At 35.1% G+C, this 19,235-nt stretch overlaps 1 protein-coding gene across 1 annotated transcript in view; it reads right to left on the reverse strand.

Moving 5' to 3' along the window:
* LOC138325389 (VWFA and cache domain-containing protein 1-like) overlaps positions 1–19,235 on the reverse strand; it is a 44,579-nt gene that overhangs the window by 15,216 nt on the left and 10,128 nt on the right. Inside the window, exons 4-8 of the mRNA XM_069271021.1 lie at positions 17,991–18,097; positions 9,949–10,087; positions 854–998; positions 449–593; positions 143–226 (exon numbers count right to left, since the gene is read on the reverse strand). Coding sequence (XP_069127122.1) covers positions 143–226; positions 449–593; positions 854–998; positions 9,949–10,087; positions 17,991–18,097 — 620 coding nt within the window. The remainder of the gene's footprint in view (positions 1–142; positions 227–448; positions 594–853; positions 999–9,948; positions 10,088–17,990; positions 18,098–19,235) is intronic.

The following is a 19,235-nucleotide window of genomic DNA, read 5'->3' on the forward strand; positions in this document are numbered from 1 at the left end:
TTTACTATGTAACCTGTTATATAACATTCCATGCCTTTAAATCAGTGATGATTAATGGAACACCCAAATTTATATTAAGGACAGAGATGGACATTTTCGGGAAGATTTCCTGAAGGATTTTTGTTTACTTGTAACAACTCACCGATTTTGGCTCCTTTTGTCTTTTTAACCATGTTTTCAATTATGTTAAATGCAACTTCAAATCCAAGAGAGTGGTTGGTCGATGCTGCAACATAACAGATAAAGACATTAAAATATCGATTATCTTTTTGTATCAAGATATAAAATGTAATATTACTAAATTCAATACAATAAACAAGTATAAGCTTTTCATTGTATCATTAAGGACCCTTTATTTGAATACTGAGATAATCAAAGTTCTACCATAGTCACACAAACATCAGGTCAACTCGTGTTGACTAGTTTGTCAAGTTTGATCAATCCTTACCATCTTCCTTATCCAGATTGTCTATAAACCTGCTGAAGTACAGCGTAGCCTCGAACGTCACTGGAACCATGGAGGAGTGTATACAGGTATCGTCTGACGGTGCCCTGGAGAAGGTCGGTCGCGACGCTAGGCCTACCACCCCAACCTATCAATAAAAACAAATACCTGTATTGTCATCGCTGATAGATTTAAACAATTCAAGACAGCATTAATAATGGTTTTTATCAGTTCATGATTGTACAATTATTTTTACTACAATCGTAGTTCATGACTATACCAATCAAAGATTATTTTCTTCATACTAATTTTGAAGTAAGTACATATAAAGATTACCAGTAAATAATTGCGAAGGATATGTCAGAAATAATCTAGGCACACAAAAATAAGTATAGAAATGTGACATACCCTGTCCTTCTCAGACAATGAGTTGAGGAGATGTTTGGCGATGCCCTTAGCCGTCTTCAGTTGGTTGGCACTAAGAGAGTTACCATGGTCCATCACTATGACGATGTGTTTTGGCTGTGGCTGTACGGTCGACACAAACACCGTCCTGTAACAAATACATAAGGTCTATACAGTTTTCAATACCAATAAAATGAAATCATTTAGATATGTTCATATTTATGTAAGTTATGTAAGCTACCTGCTATAGCAACCAATTCTTTCAAATAACCACCGCAACCACATGCCACCTCAACCACCTCTTTAATAAGACCCCCTTCTTGTTGACCCAACATAGTCTGCTCTATGTCAACACAATCTTTTTACCTATAGTGGTCTGTACATACAGGTCAAATTGTGTTGAGTATGTTAAGTTTGCTTGTAAGTCATTAAATTTGTGAGAGTAAAGTGACTACTGTGTGAGGAGAAACCCATGTAATCTCTTGCAAAACCAATGGCATTTTCTCAATTTTTGAGACACAAATACAGATAATCAAGACCAAAGACTCAAGAGATCCTATAGAACCTGGTTGGGGTTCAGACAATTCTTTACAACAAAAATACTGCAAGTTTCAAAATATACTAGTAAATATCCGATCAATAGCTATAGCCATTTCAGGATAGCATCTTCTCTGTGTACTTTATACAGATGGTGAACATGAGGGGCAGAATTGGCAGACAACGTATACATTTAAGAGGCCTATACTCTGAGGTATGGAGAGAGGGTAAAATGGCATACCACTAAAACAGATATGTCGTTACATGTTCACCTATAAGTTCCCATCAGCTTTGTAAAATTCAGTAAGGAAAATCAACTTGTGAAAAGTTGGCAACATTTTCAGAAGCCAAATGGAAATAACAAAGTTAGGTTTTTTCTCAGAGCGAATCAACCATGGCAAAAATCCAAAATACCATAACCCCTGCATGAACTTTGAATTAATTTTTGATACAAGGAACCTACAAACTTGACTGGGCTTTAGAGTAAAAGTAGCATGCTAGCCTAGCGTTGCCTGTGTGTATGGCCTAAACTATAAAGCAGTTCTTTTATCTCTCACAAGGTTCCTATCATTTGATATAACTTCAGTAATAAAGATAAGATGTAATTTCATCATGTCTTGCAGAGTAGCTCAAGGAGAAACCAAGACTGTGAACAAATCACAAGGAAATGTTTGTGATAAAGTGGAAACAAACTGGGCACTGATAACTACCAAGCAGGGCTATCAGTAGGGACCCCAAGGCTGCCTGGCCCCGGGGGATTCCCTGGGCGAGCCAGACACAGGGGTCAGGAAATTGCATCCCAAATATTGCACCATGCTGATCTTTAGCATCATTTTTTTCAATAACACAACTTTCAAATTTCTTTCCTGCAGTCTACTTAATACAGGGTATATATTTAAGAATTGGTTTAAATGGTGACTACTGAGTTCTATCTGTGGGATTTTGGGGCCCCATTCCCAATATCTATTATTTCTAATTTTAATTGAATTCCAAAAATCTAATGTTGAATCCTGGAATACTTTTTTCTACATTCCATTTTTAACCAGGAAATCTTCTTTTCAATTAATTTTGAAAAATCCCAAGATCACTTTTTGAATACATGCACTTATGCTTTTTTCAATTTAGTTCAATTTAATTTTAGAAATCAGTAAAACTAATACCCACAATTACATTCAAAGTTATAAAAGTTTGGATCACATGTGACTCATTCTAAATTGCCGATGGAGAGATCTTTATTTCTAAGACAACTACCATCAGTAGATAAGCTGTGATCAGTACTCTAGTTGTACTATACCTACACAATGTTTGTATGATACTGTCTTTTACATCATGTCTATATCAGAATTTATGATGAGTTACACATATGTCTTAGTATAGCATCGTGTACAGTGTACAATCAATGTGTCCAAAGTCTATATGGCTAAAGCTGTTCAATAATGTCTATGTGTCTAAAAGTTAAACAATAATGTCCATGTGTCTAAAAATTATACAGAAATATGTCCATGTGTCCAAACCTGTACAATAATATCTATGTGAGTATGTGTCTAAAGTTGTACAATAATGTCTATGTGTCTAATGCTATGAAAAACATGTTTATGTGTCTAAAGCTGTATAATAATGTCTCTGTGTCAAAAGCTGTAAAATGATTTCTATGTGTCTAAACCTGTACAACAATGTCTATGTGTTTAAAGCTGTACAATAATGTCTATGTGTGTAAAGTTGTACAATACTTTACATGTGTATAAAAGTTATATAATAATGTATATGTGTCTAAAGTTGTACAACAATGTCTATGTGTCTAAAGCTGTACAATAATGTATATGTGTGTGAAGTTGTACAATACTGTATATGTGTATAAAGTTGTACAATAATGTCTATGTGTCTAAAGTTGTACAATAATGTCTATGTGTATAAAGCTGTACAATGATGTCTATGTGTCTAAAATTGTACAATACTGTCTATGTGTCTAAAGTAATACAATAATGATTATGTGTCTAAAGTTATAAAAAAATGATTATTTGTGTCTAAAGTTGTACAATGATGTCTATGTGTCTAGAGCTGTACAATAAAAAACAGTCACTATTAAAGTCCCTGAAACATACGGATAATAATGATGTGTAGATAAACACCTATACCCGTGTGTGAAGCAGTGAACAGATTCTATGAAAGCCACCATCAGCCACTTGTAGCCACAGTTGTTCAATATGGTATGAATTATACCATTACTTTGATGCTCGCTGTAAAACCCATATCAAATGTTTTTTGCACCTGGCCATCTCAGTGGGGGCCCTTGATCAAGACCCAACATGTGAACGCGTAAACAAGTTTATAAAGCAACATCTCACAATGTTTCTTCCTCAGTACTGTGTCTGAAGCTGAAGGTTATCATTTGGGATGAGAAGGCTAATTCTTAACCACAAGGTCCTGAGTTCATTAATTAACTTCTGCAAGTCTTAAATGTTAAGTATTTAGCAGATTTCTGTACAGTACAAAGCATAAGGCTTATAATATATGGACCGTGTTACTGTTAGTAAAGAAGTTTGGTCATGTTTTTAAAAGCTGTAATAAACATACTTCAGATACTATGATCTAAGGTTTCTACTCCAAGTATGGAGAGCCATTTCAAGCCAAGTGTATATATAATAAGGTACCTTCTCTCTCTATGAAAAAGACCATTGCTATGATTATGGGGTAACATTCAACACAAGATCTAACATGGTCTGTATAAAAAGATATAATTACAAGAGTATTTCTTATCATTCCACCAAGGAAATGAAAGAGACACAGTCTATATAGTAACATATGGCAATGATTTGTGTAAAGCATCAGTGTCTACTACAAGGGTAGCACCATATATCTAACACGGTCCTCTGTGAACTCATCATCACACCACTACATAGATACATGTACATCAAAAGCATTTCTGCACCACTGTTTTGAAGTGGTTGGCTCTCAGCATCTCGCGGGATGACCCTGAGCCTTTGTGCATTATGAGTGTGCAAGTAATTTTCTGCTTGCTTGATCAGAGGTTTCCTCAACGTCTGTAGCCAAAAAAACTCTGAGATGAAGAGGTTTTTCCTGTGTCTGTATCATGATAGGAATTTAAAGGGACAAAGATGGAAAGTTACTTGTCTGAGTAAATTGAGAGACTAAACCTTACAGGGACAAATTGATAAAGTCAAAGGAATATAACCAAAAAAGGTCTCCTCTATCTCAATCCCATCATGTTATAAGGGTACAGTACCATATACAATCTATACAAAGTGGAACCTGTGCCCGTTAATCAACGGAATTGATCATCAACGTAATACAGAACATTTAGGGACTGTAACAAGGTCAAAGTTGATCAAATACATCTGACCTACAGATATAACTGTATTCAATAAATGGCTCTGTCTTTACATCTGGACAGGGCATGAGATCTAGAAGACACCATAGAAGACATATATAAAGTAATGTAAAGCATGAGATCTAGAAGACACCATAGAAGACATATATAAAGTAATGTAAAGCATGAGATCTAGAAGACACCATAGAAGACACATATATAAAGTAATGTAAAGCATGAGATCTAGAAGACACCATAGAAGACACATATATAAAGTAATGTAAAGCATGAGATCCAGAAGACACCATAGAAGACACATATATAAAGTAATGTAAAGCATGAGATCTAGAAGACACCATAGAAGACACATATATAAAGTAATGTAAAGCATGAGATCTAGAAGACACCATAGAAGACACATATATAAAGTAATGTAAAGCATGAGATCTAGAAGACACCATAGAAGACACATATATAAAGTAATGTAAAGCATGAGATCTATAGAAGAAGACACCATAGAAGAGACACACATATATAAAGTAATGTTAAGCATGAGATCTAGAAGACACCATAGAAGACACATATATAAAGTAATGTAAAGCATGAGATCTAGAAGACACCATAGAAGACACACATATAAAAGTAATGTTAAGCATGAGATCTAGAAGACACCATAGAAGACACATATATAAAGTAATGTTAAGCATGAGATCCAGAAGACACCATAGAAGACACATATATAAAGTAATGTAAAGCATGAGATCTAGAAGACACCATAGAAGACACATATATAAAGTAATGTAAAGCATGAGATCTAGAAGACACCATAGAAGACACATATATAAAGTAATGTAAAGCATGAGATCTAGAAGACACCATAGAAGACACATATATAAAGTAATGTAAAGCATGAGATCTAGAAGACACCATAGAAGACACATATATAAAGTAATGTAAAGCATGAGATCTAGAAGACACCATAGAAGACATATATATAAAGTAATGTAAAGCATGAGATCTAGAAGACACCATAGAAGACACATATATAAAGTAATGTAAAGCATGAGATCTAGAAGACACCATAGAAGAAACATATATAATAATGTAAAGCATGAGATCTAGAAGACACCATAGAAGACACATATATAAAGTAATGTAAAGCATGAGATCTAGAAGACACCATAGAAGACACATATATAAAGTAATGTAAAGCATGAGATCTAGAAGACACCATAGAAGACACATATATAAAGTAATGTAAAGCATGAGATCTAGAAGACACCATAGAAGACACATATATAAAGTAATGTAAAGCATGAGATCTAGAAGACACCATAGAAGACACATATATAAAGTAATGTAAAGCATGAGATCTAGAAGACACCATAGAAGACATATATATAAAGTAATGTAAAGCATGAGATCTAGAAGACACCATAGAAGACAATATATAAAGTAATGTAAAGCATGAGATCTAGAAGACACCAAGAGACACATATATAAAGTAATGTAAGCATGAATTAGAAGCAATAAAATAAGAATTAAGCATGAGATCTAGAAGACACCATAGAAGACACATATATAAAGTAATGTAAAGCATGAGATCTAGAAGACACCATAGAAGACACATATATAAAGTAATGTAAAGCATGAGATCTAGAAGACACCATAGAAGACACATATATAAAGTAATGTAAAGCATGAGATCTAGAAGACACCATAGAAGACACATATATAAAGTAATGTAAAGCATGAGATCTAGAAGACACCATAGAAGAACACATATATAAAGTAATGTAAAGCATGAGATCTAGAAGACACCATAGAAGACACACATATAAAAGTAATGTAAAGCATGAGATCCAGAAGACACCATAGAAGACACATATATAAAGTAATGTAAAGCATGAGATCTAGAAGACACCATAGAAGACACATATATAAAGTAATGTAAAGCATGAGATCTAGAAGACACCATAGAAGACACATATATAAAGTAATGTAAAGCATGAGATCTAGAAGACACCATAGAAACACATATATAAAGTAATGTAAAGCATGAGATCTAGAAGACACCATAGCAAGACACATATATAAAGTAATGTAAAGCATGAGATCTAGAAGACACCATAGCAGACACATATATAAAGTAATGTAAAGCATGAGATCTAGAAGACACCATGAAAGACACATATTTAAAGTAATGTAAAGCATGAGATCTAGAAGACACCATAGAAGAACAATATAAAGTAAAGTAAAGCATGAGATCTAGAAGACACTATAGAAGACACATATATAAAGTAATGTTAAGCATGAGATCTAGAAGACACCATAGAAGACACACATATAAAAGTAATGTAAAGCATGAGATCTAGAAGACACCATAGCAGACACATATATAAGTAAGTAAAGCATGAGATCTAGAAGACACCATAGAAGACACATATATAAAGTAATGTAAAGCATGAGATCTAGAAGACACCATAGAAGACACACATATAAAAGTAATGTTAAGCATGAGATCTAGAAGACACCATAGAAGACACATATATAAAGTAATGTAAAGCATGAGATCTAGAAGACACCATAGAAGACACACATATAAAAGTAATGTAAAAGCATGAGATCTAGAAGACACCATAGCAGACACATATATAAAGTAATGTAAAGCATGAGATCTAGAAGACACCATAGAAGACACATATATAAAGTATATACTATAAAGCTCTCTACCTCATTTTAAGGTGGTTGACACAGGTTGTTGATTTATGTACAAATTACCACTATTATAACCTGAATAGTGCCAATAGTAATAGTGTCAGTAATCTTGTATGTTGGTAGTCATGGTAACTTACCTGTGTCTGTAGTCTTGTATGTTTGTTACGTTGGTAGTCATGTTAACCTACCTGTGTCTGTAGTCGTGTATGTTGGTTGCCATGGTAACTTGCCAGTGTTGGTAGTCGCGTATGTTGGTTGCCATGGTAACTTGCCTGTGTCGGTAGTCATGTACGTCAGTTTCCATGGTAACTTACCTTTGTCTGTAGTCATGTAATTTGGTTTCCATGGTAACCAATCTGTGTCAGTAGTTGAGTATGTATGGTAGTCATGGTAACTTACCTTTGTCGGTAGTGTATGTAGGTTGCCATGTTAACTTACCTGTGTCAGTAGTCGTGTATGTTGGTTGCCATGGTAACTTACCTGTGTCGGTAGTCGTGTACATTTGTACATCTGTGCTCCCCATGGAAGGCGTTGGCTGGGTATTCAGTATGGATACCGTCCACTGATATAAAGTACTGCCATTTCAAGCTTTCAAAATACTGCATATTGCTTTTCCATACTGCAACAAAAAGAGAAGATCTTCTATTTTAACATCAAAATTTTAATTTCAGAAGAAAGAACAAAGCTTTCTGTTGCATTTATCATAGTATCAAATCAATATTGTCTTACTGTAAAAATGATCATGATAATTTTATTTAGAGGAGAAGATTGCTGGGACTGGCCTAGAAAGGTAGACAGACCGTGGTTCCACAGGCCATGTCTACCTAAACCATTGCCGCTTAATGTCTCCACATTGCAAGCATTTAATGAAATGATTTTCTGACATAAGAACAACATCTTGAGCAAGGAGTTACAATCCTGTTTCATCCTAATTTTCTTTGTAAAGTATCAAATGAAGAGGCAAGTACACAAAGAGCCTACAAACAATTCTGGGGCAATATGATTATAAGGCTGGCAAACGTGTGTGCTATCAAGTCTACCGAGTCTAAAACAAAGGGAGGCTGCCAGCTGAATAAAGTCTTTGGAAAGAACTGAAACGGCACAATTATATTTCTGATGTTATTACTCCAATGTAAAGCATTAATAGGGAATCTCTGCCTGGGAATATAATGCCAAAGCACTAGGTGACACTTGAATCCTGATGTGGTGGTACAGAGAGCTAATTAAGGGAGTTTTAGAGCAGCCCTCGTATCATTGAGTATCTGCCATCATCTACCCCAACATGATATCCACTACTGCCATATACTGTTAGAGTACTTGAGGGAGGCTGTTTCGGGGCAGGCCGGTGGGATACAGAGAGCTGTAGGGATCTGTATACAACATGTACAGTAATAGCACAAGTAGCTCATCACCACACTTTACAATTTATTTAAGCGCGATGAAAAAAAGATATGTTGAGTTTCAAAACAAGTGGCGGATTCTTATCATAAAATACATTCAAGAAAAAGAAAAAATCTTTCCAGTTAATGTATTTTTATTTATTAAGCAATAATCGTAAGAATTTGAACGTTTCAACATTTCCCCTTTTTTACAAAGACAAAATAAATAATACCTTTTTAATAATTACCATAATTTTGTTTATTTCTAATGTTTCATTCAAATCTGTAGCAACAAAATTTCAAAACCTGAATGATAATTTGGGGTATCTTTTGAAATGCAATATGATGGAAAAAATATAAAACAAATCAGTTTATTTTGAGAATGAAGGATCTCACATGAATAGATATTATCGACTATCATGGGACTGTTTCAGTAAAGAAAAAGATCAACACTAGAACCTCTGATGAACCAACATATATAAATAACAACATTAGCTTTCCTATCAAAAAAAAAATGAAGTGATAGAGGTGAAAAGTCTTCAAGGGGGTATTATTACTTCCAAATTTTCACAAGGTATTTTTTTTTACTTCAGTTTTCATCTTCTGATATAAATCTGACTTTTTGAGAATGAAAGGTAATCAATGTTTAGGGTGGAGTGCCCTTTGTGGTGCCCCTCAGTCTGGATGTCTATATCACAGTATGTATCTTTACTCATCTAGATTGAGCCGGTACAGCAAACTCACAAATATTATTGGACCTAGAGAAACTGAAGCATGCTAAATGTTTTTTCTATTGAATTTTCAGTGGTAATGAAAGAGCGAGGGGAAGGATGGGGGCTATTAAACATAGCTGTAATAGGATGTTGGTTGCCATATGGTAACTTGCCAGTGTTGGTAGTCGCGTATGTTGGTTGCCATGGTAACTTGCCTGTGTCGGTAGTCATGTACGTCAGTTTCCATGGTAATTTACCTTTGTCTGTAGTCATGTAATTTGGTTTCCATGTTAACCAACCTGTGTCAGTAGTTGAGTATGTATGGTAGTCATGGTAACTTACCTTTGTCGGTAGTGTATGTAGGTTGCCATGTTAACTTACCTGTGTCAGTAGTCGTGTATGTTGGTTGCCATGGTAACTTACCTGTGTCGGTAGTCGTGTACATTTGTACATCTGTGCTCCCCATGGAAGGCGTTGGCTGGGTATTCAGTATGGATACCGTCCACTGATATAAAGTACTGCCATTTCAAGCTTTCAAAATACTGCATATTGCTTTTCCATACTGCAACAAAAAGAGAAGATCTTCTATTTTAACATCAAAATTTTAATTTCAGAAGAAAGAACAAAGCTTTCTGTTGCATTTATCATAGTATCAAATCAATATTGTCTTACTGTAAAAATACTTTAACTGATCATGATAATTTTATTTAGAGGAGAGGATTGCTGGGACTGGCCTAGAAAGGTAGACAGACCGTGGTTACACCGGCCATGTCTACCTAAACCATTGCCACTTAATGTCTCCACATTGCAAGCATTTAATGAAATGATTTTCTGACATAAGAACAACATCTTGAGCAAGGAGTTACAATCCTGTTTCATCCTAATTTTCTTTGTAAAGTATCAAATGAAGAGGCAAGTACACAAAGAGCCTACAAACAATTCTGGGGCAATATGATTATAAGGCTGGCAAACGTGTGTGCTATCAAGTCTACCAAGTCTAAAACAAAGGGAGGCTGCCAGCTGAATAAAGTCTTTGGAAAGAACTGAAACGGCACAATTATATTTCTGATGTTATTACTCCAATGTAAAGCATTAATAGGGAATCTCTGCCTGGGAATATAATGCCAAAGCACTAGGTGACACTTGAATCCTGATGTGGTGGTACAGAGAGCTAAGGGAGTTTTAGAGCAGCCCTCGTATCATTGAGTATCTGCCATCATCTACCCCAACATGATATCCACTACTGCCATATACTGTTAGAGTACTTGAGGGAGGCTGTTTCGGGGCAGGCCCGTGGGATACAGAGAGCTGTAGGGATCTGTATACAACATGTACAGTAATAGCACAAGTAGCTCATCACCACACTTTACAATTTATTTAAGCGCGATGAAAAAAAGATATGTTGAGTTTCAAAACAAGTGGCGGATTCTTATCATAAAATACATTTAAGAAAAAGAAAAAATCTTTCCAGTTAATGTATTTTTATTTATTAAGCAATAATCGTAAGAATTTGAACGTTTCAACATTTCCCCTTTTTTACAAAGACAAAATAAATAATACCTTTTTAATAATTACCATAATTTTGTTTATTTCTAATGTTTCATTCAAATCTGTAGCAACAAAATTTCAAAACCTGAATGATAATTTGGGGTATCTTTTGAAATGCAATATGATGGAAAAATATAAAACAAATCAGTTTATTTTGAGAATGAAGGATCTCACATGAATAGATATTATCGACTATCATGGGACTGTTTCAGTAAAGAAAAAGATCAACACTAGAACCTCTGATGAACCAACATATATAAATAACAACATTAGCTTTCCTATCAAAAAAAAAATAAAGTGATAGAGGTGAAAAGTCTTCAAGGGGGTATTATTACTTCCAAATTTTCACAAGGTATTTTTTTTTACTTCAGTTTTCATCTTCTGATATAAATCTGACTTTTTGAGAATGAAAGGTAATATTGTTTAGGGATTGGAGTGCCCTTTGTGGTGCCCCTCAGTCTGGATGTCTATATCACAGTATGTATCTTTACTCATCTAGATTGAGCCGGCACCTTACAGCAAACTCACAAATATTATTGGACCTAGAGAAACTGAAGCATGCTAAATGGTCTTTTTTCTATTGAATTTTCAGTGGTAATGAAAGAGCGAGGGGAAGGATGGGGGCTATTAAACATAGCTGAATAGGAACAACCATAAAGGGAAATCGGATGTTCATTTGTCGTACCAAGTCCCCCAACCGCCAGTTTACCTTGATAGGGAGAGGGCTTCTATATTGTGATATGGACCTGCAACAGTTCCCCAGTTTAATCATAAGTCATAAAAGGGCAATAAATAAAGGCCAGCCAAGTTTGAACCTAGGAGAAGTGGAAATACACCTAACAATCATGGCTTACTGTGCGTACCAAATTATATACATGTGCCGCCAAAATGGCCTAACACTCCACAATTACATATCATACAAAACGTCCAGAGTAGTGAGATGCTCCAACATCACTGTAATCTCAGTAGATATAGGACTTAAATCCTAATTATACCTTAATTTTATATTTCACATAAATCCTGGAATGTCGTCTCTAAATTACATCTTTTACTGAAGTGTTTCAACAATAACGACTACTGGAAAAAAAAATCCCTTTTTTATCTTAGAGTTATACGCAAATCTTACCTTCTCATACATGTTATATATTGCACATCATACCAGGTTACAATATCAACAAACTAGGTAAAATAGAATTGATGCAATTGTGATATTGTTCAATGTCACTAAAACAGTGATTTTTAGGTACATTTGGGGCCAAATAAAGGCCCCTTTGAATTCCCATAGAGACGTTTTGCTGTATTTATCCCAATTTTATGTAAATATTTTCTAAAATAAAGAAAAATCCTCTAAAATGTACATGTTTCAAAAATGATACAATGTAGTGTTTTCCCAATTGAAAATGTACAGGCCCCTGAAATTATTGAGTAAGAAAATCACTGCTAAAAGCTAAAACTAGAAATGCATGTAAGATAGAAATGTAATTTCTGAATAAACAGCTACATAACCAGTATAAGGAAACCATAGGAATCACTTTTTCAACCAAATATCAATACAGATTCACATCAATTCAATACTGGTCTTATTTAAAGGGACAATTCACTCAGGCTAATTCTTTTACATAACCAAGAAGCAAAATATGGCATAAATGTATTGTTCTACATTTCTTATGAAACATATAACATAAAATATTGACAAATTCCACGTCATTGTTTAGTATTTTAATTAATATCGTTGAAATATCATATCGTTGATCAATATGATTAGGCAGGTACAATATGGACGCTGTACCCAAACCGAGCCAAAGTCACGCACATTAAACAAATAAACTACATAACCACTGAGAAGGTATGAAATGATTTTTAGGCAAGACAAGTCACCTAATAAGGTAAACACACTACTGTCAGAGCGATTTGAGAAGTTCTAGACAAAAGTTGCATTACTCTACGAGCAAGGGACAGGGTTCGGCATACAAGAAGTTCAACCACAATGTGTAATGATGGACAGCGAGCGAGTTTGAACATCTACACACGTCACAACCATTGGCTTTTTAGGCATATCACAGTAAAACCGACTGGTCTAATGTGCATTAGAACTGGTTTTTTTTTTATATATGCACACATTTTAATGTTCTCTTAGACTGAATTGTCCCTTTAATTGGTAAAGATACCAAAATATTTCTAACAGCTGCGGTAACGTTTTCAGTTAATACAACAAACATTACGATCTGCATCATGAAATTTCATTTTTTCCTTATTTTTTTTTCTGGAGAAAGCTTTTTGCTTTACTTTTGTGATGTGCCGGCATAAAAACAGAAAAGTCCATCACAGTGGCTGTCCCTTTTGATTTTTCATCTAACGAGAAAATTATGGGTATACATCCTGCGTTTTCATTCTGACCGGCTGCAGGCAAATATTATTTATGTGATATAAATTGGTTTTTGAAGTTGGACTATCAAACACCCTTCAAAGGTTCAGTCTGCGAGTTGAACGCTTTTCATCTGCTTCATTAATCTCGAGCAAACATTAGGACTAGCCTGGAAAATGTTTGTGGAGATAGCATGACGTATCTTCTAACAAGCACCACTGTGTCATGTACATTACAATATTGACATGACTGAATGCATAGGCTTTGTCGTACAGATTCCAAGTAGCACCCTCCCTCGGCTGGTCAGTTACCCTCGGCTGGTCTCAGTTACCCTACCCTCAGTTACCCTCTGGTCTCAGTTACCCTCGACTGGTCTCAGTTACCCTCTGCTGGTCTCAGTTACCCTCGGCTTGTCTCAGTTACCCTCGGCTGGTCTCAGTTACCCTCGACTGGTCATTTACACACGCTCCTCTTCACATCATTACAAATTCTACCTAAAGATCTCCATCATATGTTTTATAAGTATTTTTCTTCCTTTGATCAATCCATTTTTTTAACAAGATTTACTGTAGGAAAACTGCAAGAGATTCAGAACCTCAATGTTTTTCGTTGTCAGATTAAAATTTTTGTTCTTTTTATCAGTGTTGTTCTCCCTTTCATTTGCCTTATAAATAGGGCAAACCATAACTTAGTTTGATAAAGTTATAGGCATATAAGATCTATGTGCAGCTTAAATATGACTGAGAAATGGACCAGTCTGTGAGGACAATTTACATTTCTCTTGAATTCTGTGATGATTCTGTGTCTTGCCTATATAAGCTTGAAATGTTTTTTTTTTTTTTTTTAGTAATAATATCCGAATAACAAAACCACAGTACCACCAACTGAAAAACCACCGACCAGCGGTCAGTACCTGGCAACTGCCCCACACTGAATTCGAATTGTGACCCAGATGTGGAGGGCTTGTGGTAATATGTTAGGGCCCTAGAAGCTTAGACAGTTGTATAGAGCAGGATTATCAGGAGTAAGATATACTGAGTATCGATGGTGTGGGGAACACAGGTAACAACCTATATCACAACACACACAGGACAACAACGCACCAGTTATTACAATCAGTTTGGCAAAGTAATAAAGGCAACAGCAAATCAAAGCCGAGTGACACTGAGAACTCAAACACAATTTCAAAAGGAATGAAGAATTAATCAGTTTTCAGCGCAAAAGTTAAAAGGCCCAGCACCTGTCCGAGAGCCGAGTGTTTGATTTATGACTGCTCACACAGACATATATGACAATGCACAGACCTCCTATCACTTTTCAAAATATTCAGAGCAATGAAGAATAATATGTTTTTAATATGAAATTCACACTAGTAAATATGCCTCCAACACGAAAACATATGATGTATATCACCACCACTTAATAGCTTTTTCCATTTATTACATTTTCATTTGATAGATCAGAACATCAAGTAAAACCAATTGAAGTTTTTTTTTTTTATTTTAAGCAGAAGTTAACCGAGTGCACATTTGCTTCAAAACCAGTTTGTCCCTATAAAGCTACTTAAAATGCCATAATTAATAATTACAGACATATTTATCAAATTATATGGTTTATATAATTATAATAATCAGTCATGTTAAAATAGAGTCTGGTACGGCGGTACCACCTCTGCCTACTGGCGTTCATAGATTACTATTGATCAGTGTAACGGCCTAGCCATCCCGGCATCTATTCCACTCACAGTCGAAAGGATATTTTCTGCATTACAACTATATTTGGCCCAAGCTAATATGCCTAACCATTGTCATAAAAAATTGTGCAATTATGCAGAATTATTCTGACAGAAGCAGATTCCCAAAGGGGATTGATACGTTTGTAACACAAGACAGGGGCACATCAAAGACTTGCAGCTTTACATATTGTAATACATTTTGGGAAAGGCCGATGTGGAAATTCAAACTCTACCATGTGGAAAATTCTGGCAATCCTGGAAGTCTTTGAAGAAGAGCTCCCTTTCATATTTGCAGAGTGCTGTGGTGTCGGTTTGCCCGGCAGGAGATTTCAGCGTTTCATGACAACATGCACTAAGTGAGGACTGCATGCATCAGTCGATAACAGGAACATAGCGGCCTGGTCTAGGCTTCACAACTCTCATTTATAAATAGATAATTAAATCATATTGACTGGAATGTGCTCTGAATATTTGATTAAATGAGCCTTTTGATATTTTTAAGTGTAGCCTTCTTTTTTGGATGGGAGAATAGGGAACTTTTGCAATGTCCCAGGAAGCAACAAAATTATGAATAAATGAAATGTTTGGAAGTTTGCATTTTACACTGCAATTTCAATATCCATAGCTGTATATTTTTTTCAATAGATGGTAGTTTACATATAATCAACACTTTTTTTTTACATTTCTTGCTTCATAATCAAAAGAAATAATATGAAAATAATTACTGTAATTATCCTGAGATTACTGGTGATAATTTAGATAACAATAAGACTTTCTTACAACAGGTGAGATAGAAAAAAAAAAGAGAAAAAAAAATTTAAAAAGGAAAATCTATGGCAGCTGTTGAAGAGGTTTAAGATGCAAATGACTAGCATTTAAAAAGAGATCTTGATATAATGTCGAATGAAGTATACCTATTTTCAAGACTGAGTGTAAGAAATATTCAGACTACACCAAATAACCAATTTTAATTTACAGCCAAGTTCCAGCCTAGATTGTAGGATGGAATACCTAAAGCAGTAAATCTTAACCCAGGACTATTAAACTTCAAAGGAGCTGGCTTTGTTTACTAAACCTCAGTTGCCAACAGGGTGCCCACTTTAAAGCTCAGCCATCAAAAAAAGGAAAATTACACTGAGCGACAACTGCTCCGAAGACTTGAAAAACATTGATTGCGGTTGTAATACATGTGCAACAGATTTGATTGTCTTTTATCTTGCGATTTAACTCTATAATATAAACATTTATCAAGAAAAACATCTCCTAGATCTTCTGGCGATGGGTGTGTACAGGGATAGTTTGTCTACAGTTTAAAAAGCAGGTTTGGACGATAAAGATGGTGAAGTACATAAGGAGAACAGCTGAGACTCTCCTGGTCGTCCGAGGAGGAGGAGGAGGAGGAACTCCTGGGAACATCAGCCCCATACACTCTGGCTGTTAGCCACTCGCACCCTTATACCAAGTAAAAACACATCTGTGGCCCAGTACTACCCAAATCACCTCTCTGTATCCAACACTCAAAGGGTGTTTACAGTCTTCCTCCCCAAAACATCTTACAAGCAGCTTGATATCCACATTTTTCAATATGTATCAGAATTCAGCCTTCCTCCAGCTTTTTGTGAAATTAGCATTCTCATGGTTTTCCAGAGATGATTGTGTTGTTTTCTGGCACATTTTAATCCCATTTCATCAGCTTTATCAGATACCTATACATTGATAAGTAATAATCCCAATTTAGCTACCCCTGTGGTGCTGTAATCCCCAAAATAACATCTTCATGAGAGGTATATTATCACAAGAAGGGAACATTATTGAAGCTTTCTACTTCAGAAAACCAATGGAAATAAACATTTTTTATATAATCTGGTTTATATTTCAGAAGGCATTTTCTGATCACAATACCATGAAATTGCTTTTCTATTGTTTAAACATTTATTGATATTTTTATAAGAAATATATATATGTTAAATTAACATATATACAGTATTTCTTATTATAAAAATATTGATAAATGTTTATAATGTTTTAATTGTTTTATAGAACTATTAAGTATTTCTGTCCAAGCCTTGAAGAATAAAACATCCTCTTTCTAACATAGACAATGACCCCTAGGCAGGGTTCAATTTACTTTTCTCCATTAGCCAACACCGTACCAATTCTTTTGCATGTTTTATAGGGTAAAAATACCTGGTGAATTTCCACACATTTTAGTTCATCAATAAATCCATTTCCACAGCCTTATCTTTCTAACATTGTAGCTTACACACTACTGGAATTCAGTGTATTCCATGACCTTTGAAATTAATCTCTAACAGGATCAATTATTCTGGAAATTTTACTGGCTTTGTTGACTCGTCATGGAGAAATTACTTGAGCATAAAATTGAGACTTTCTTGACATTTGAACAGTAATAAGATTTTTCGCGACTTGCACAGTTTAGTCGATAGAGAAATGAATATGTAACAGATTTCAGATTTGCTGAACATTCATGCTATAACCAATATAAATAGCAGAATATAAATCCATCAAAAAGCATATCTAATAATGGCAGTTCAGTATTAGATCTCCAGTTAAGTTTTCCAGTTCAGTTAAACTGTGACAGGCTACTGTATTAAGTGTTGTCCCCACAACCTCAGATGATGCCTTTTTGTCTCCAGCATTGTTTACATCCTATTTACACTCATTGAAGACTATGCCAGGTTTATGTGATTAAGGTACATCAAGAGTAGCCGAAGAAAAACCATCACCCTACAGTCAGTACCTGGCAATCATTAGTATCTGATTTAGAGACATGTGTGTGGTTGTAGATAGCCTTACCTTGGGTGAGATTTCGCCCGGGATTAAATGCTCCTCTTGGTAGGTTTTCGGGATATAAATCACAGCTTGTACGTTTGGAGATCTTACAACCATACTGACTTTCTTCACTGAAATCACAATAAATTCATCATGTTATAGAGATCTTACAACCATACTGTCTTTCTTCACTGAAATCACAATAAATTCATCATGTTATAGAGATCTTACAACCATACTGTCTTTCTTCACTGAAATCACAATAAATTCATCATGTTTTAGAGATCTTACAACCATACTGTCTTTCTTCACTGAAATCACAATAAATTCATCATGTTATAGAGATCTTACAACCATACTGACTTTCTTCACAGAAATCAGAAGAAATTCCACAACTTTTAAAACTTGAACTGTTGCAGAAATTTTGTAATACATTGTAACTCCATTAAGGGGGACATTGCAGAACTCTATATAGTTTATTATGTCAAGGTTCTGTGTACAAAATTTTAACAAATTGGTTAATTACTTTGGAAGAGTTCAACGAACAAAGTTGCGTCAACAGACAGACGGACAACTCGATTCCAGTATACCACTCCGCTGAACTTTGTTGCCGAGGGAATAAAAACATAAATAAACTGGCTTCCAGTTTCTCTTTTTTATACCAAGTATAAATGAAACGTTAACAGGAGAACAAGACTTAGTTATGTTATTATAAATACGAACTCTTACCTGAATTCCATAGGAGGAAGGTGACAACAACTCAACTTCTTTGTGATTGGCTGTTTCACATGGAATTTGTATAGGTTCTGTACCGTGATCTTGTTGGTATTGAGAACTTGTAAATAGTTTTTGAACCTGCCTGCTAGCCTGTCTGTGATCTGTAAAATAAGGACAAGTTCACTTCCACTCTGCAAAACCACACACGGAACAGCATCAACATTACTACTATTAGTGCCATGTTTTGTCTTTGAATATCTGAGCTGAAATCTCTTAATATAAAGCTACCACATACAATCATGATATTTCGTATGATTTTGTTTAAAATCCTATCTTTCACTGCCATGGTCATTTAAACATGTGCCAGGTTTTGGAGGCGAAGAATTCCGTCTATGCACATTACAGAGTTAGCTCCGTTTTCTGGTAGGCATCGATTGTCACATCATTATTTTATGAGGGCAATTCACGTCTTTTTATCCGAAAAGTATGACGTTAAGCTTACAAACACATGACGTCACAATCAATACCTACCCCCAAGGGCAGATAACTCTG

This window comes from Argopecten irradians, chromosome 6 (genome assembly GCF_041381155.1).
Source record: "Argopecten irradians isolate NY chromosome 6, Ai_NY, whole genome shotgun sequence".
NCBI lineage: Eukaryota > Metazoa > Mollusca > Bivalvia > Pectinida > Pectinidae > Argopecten > Argopecten irradians.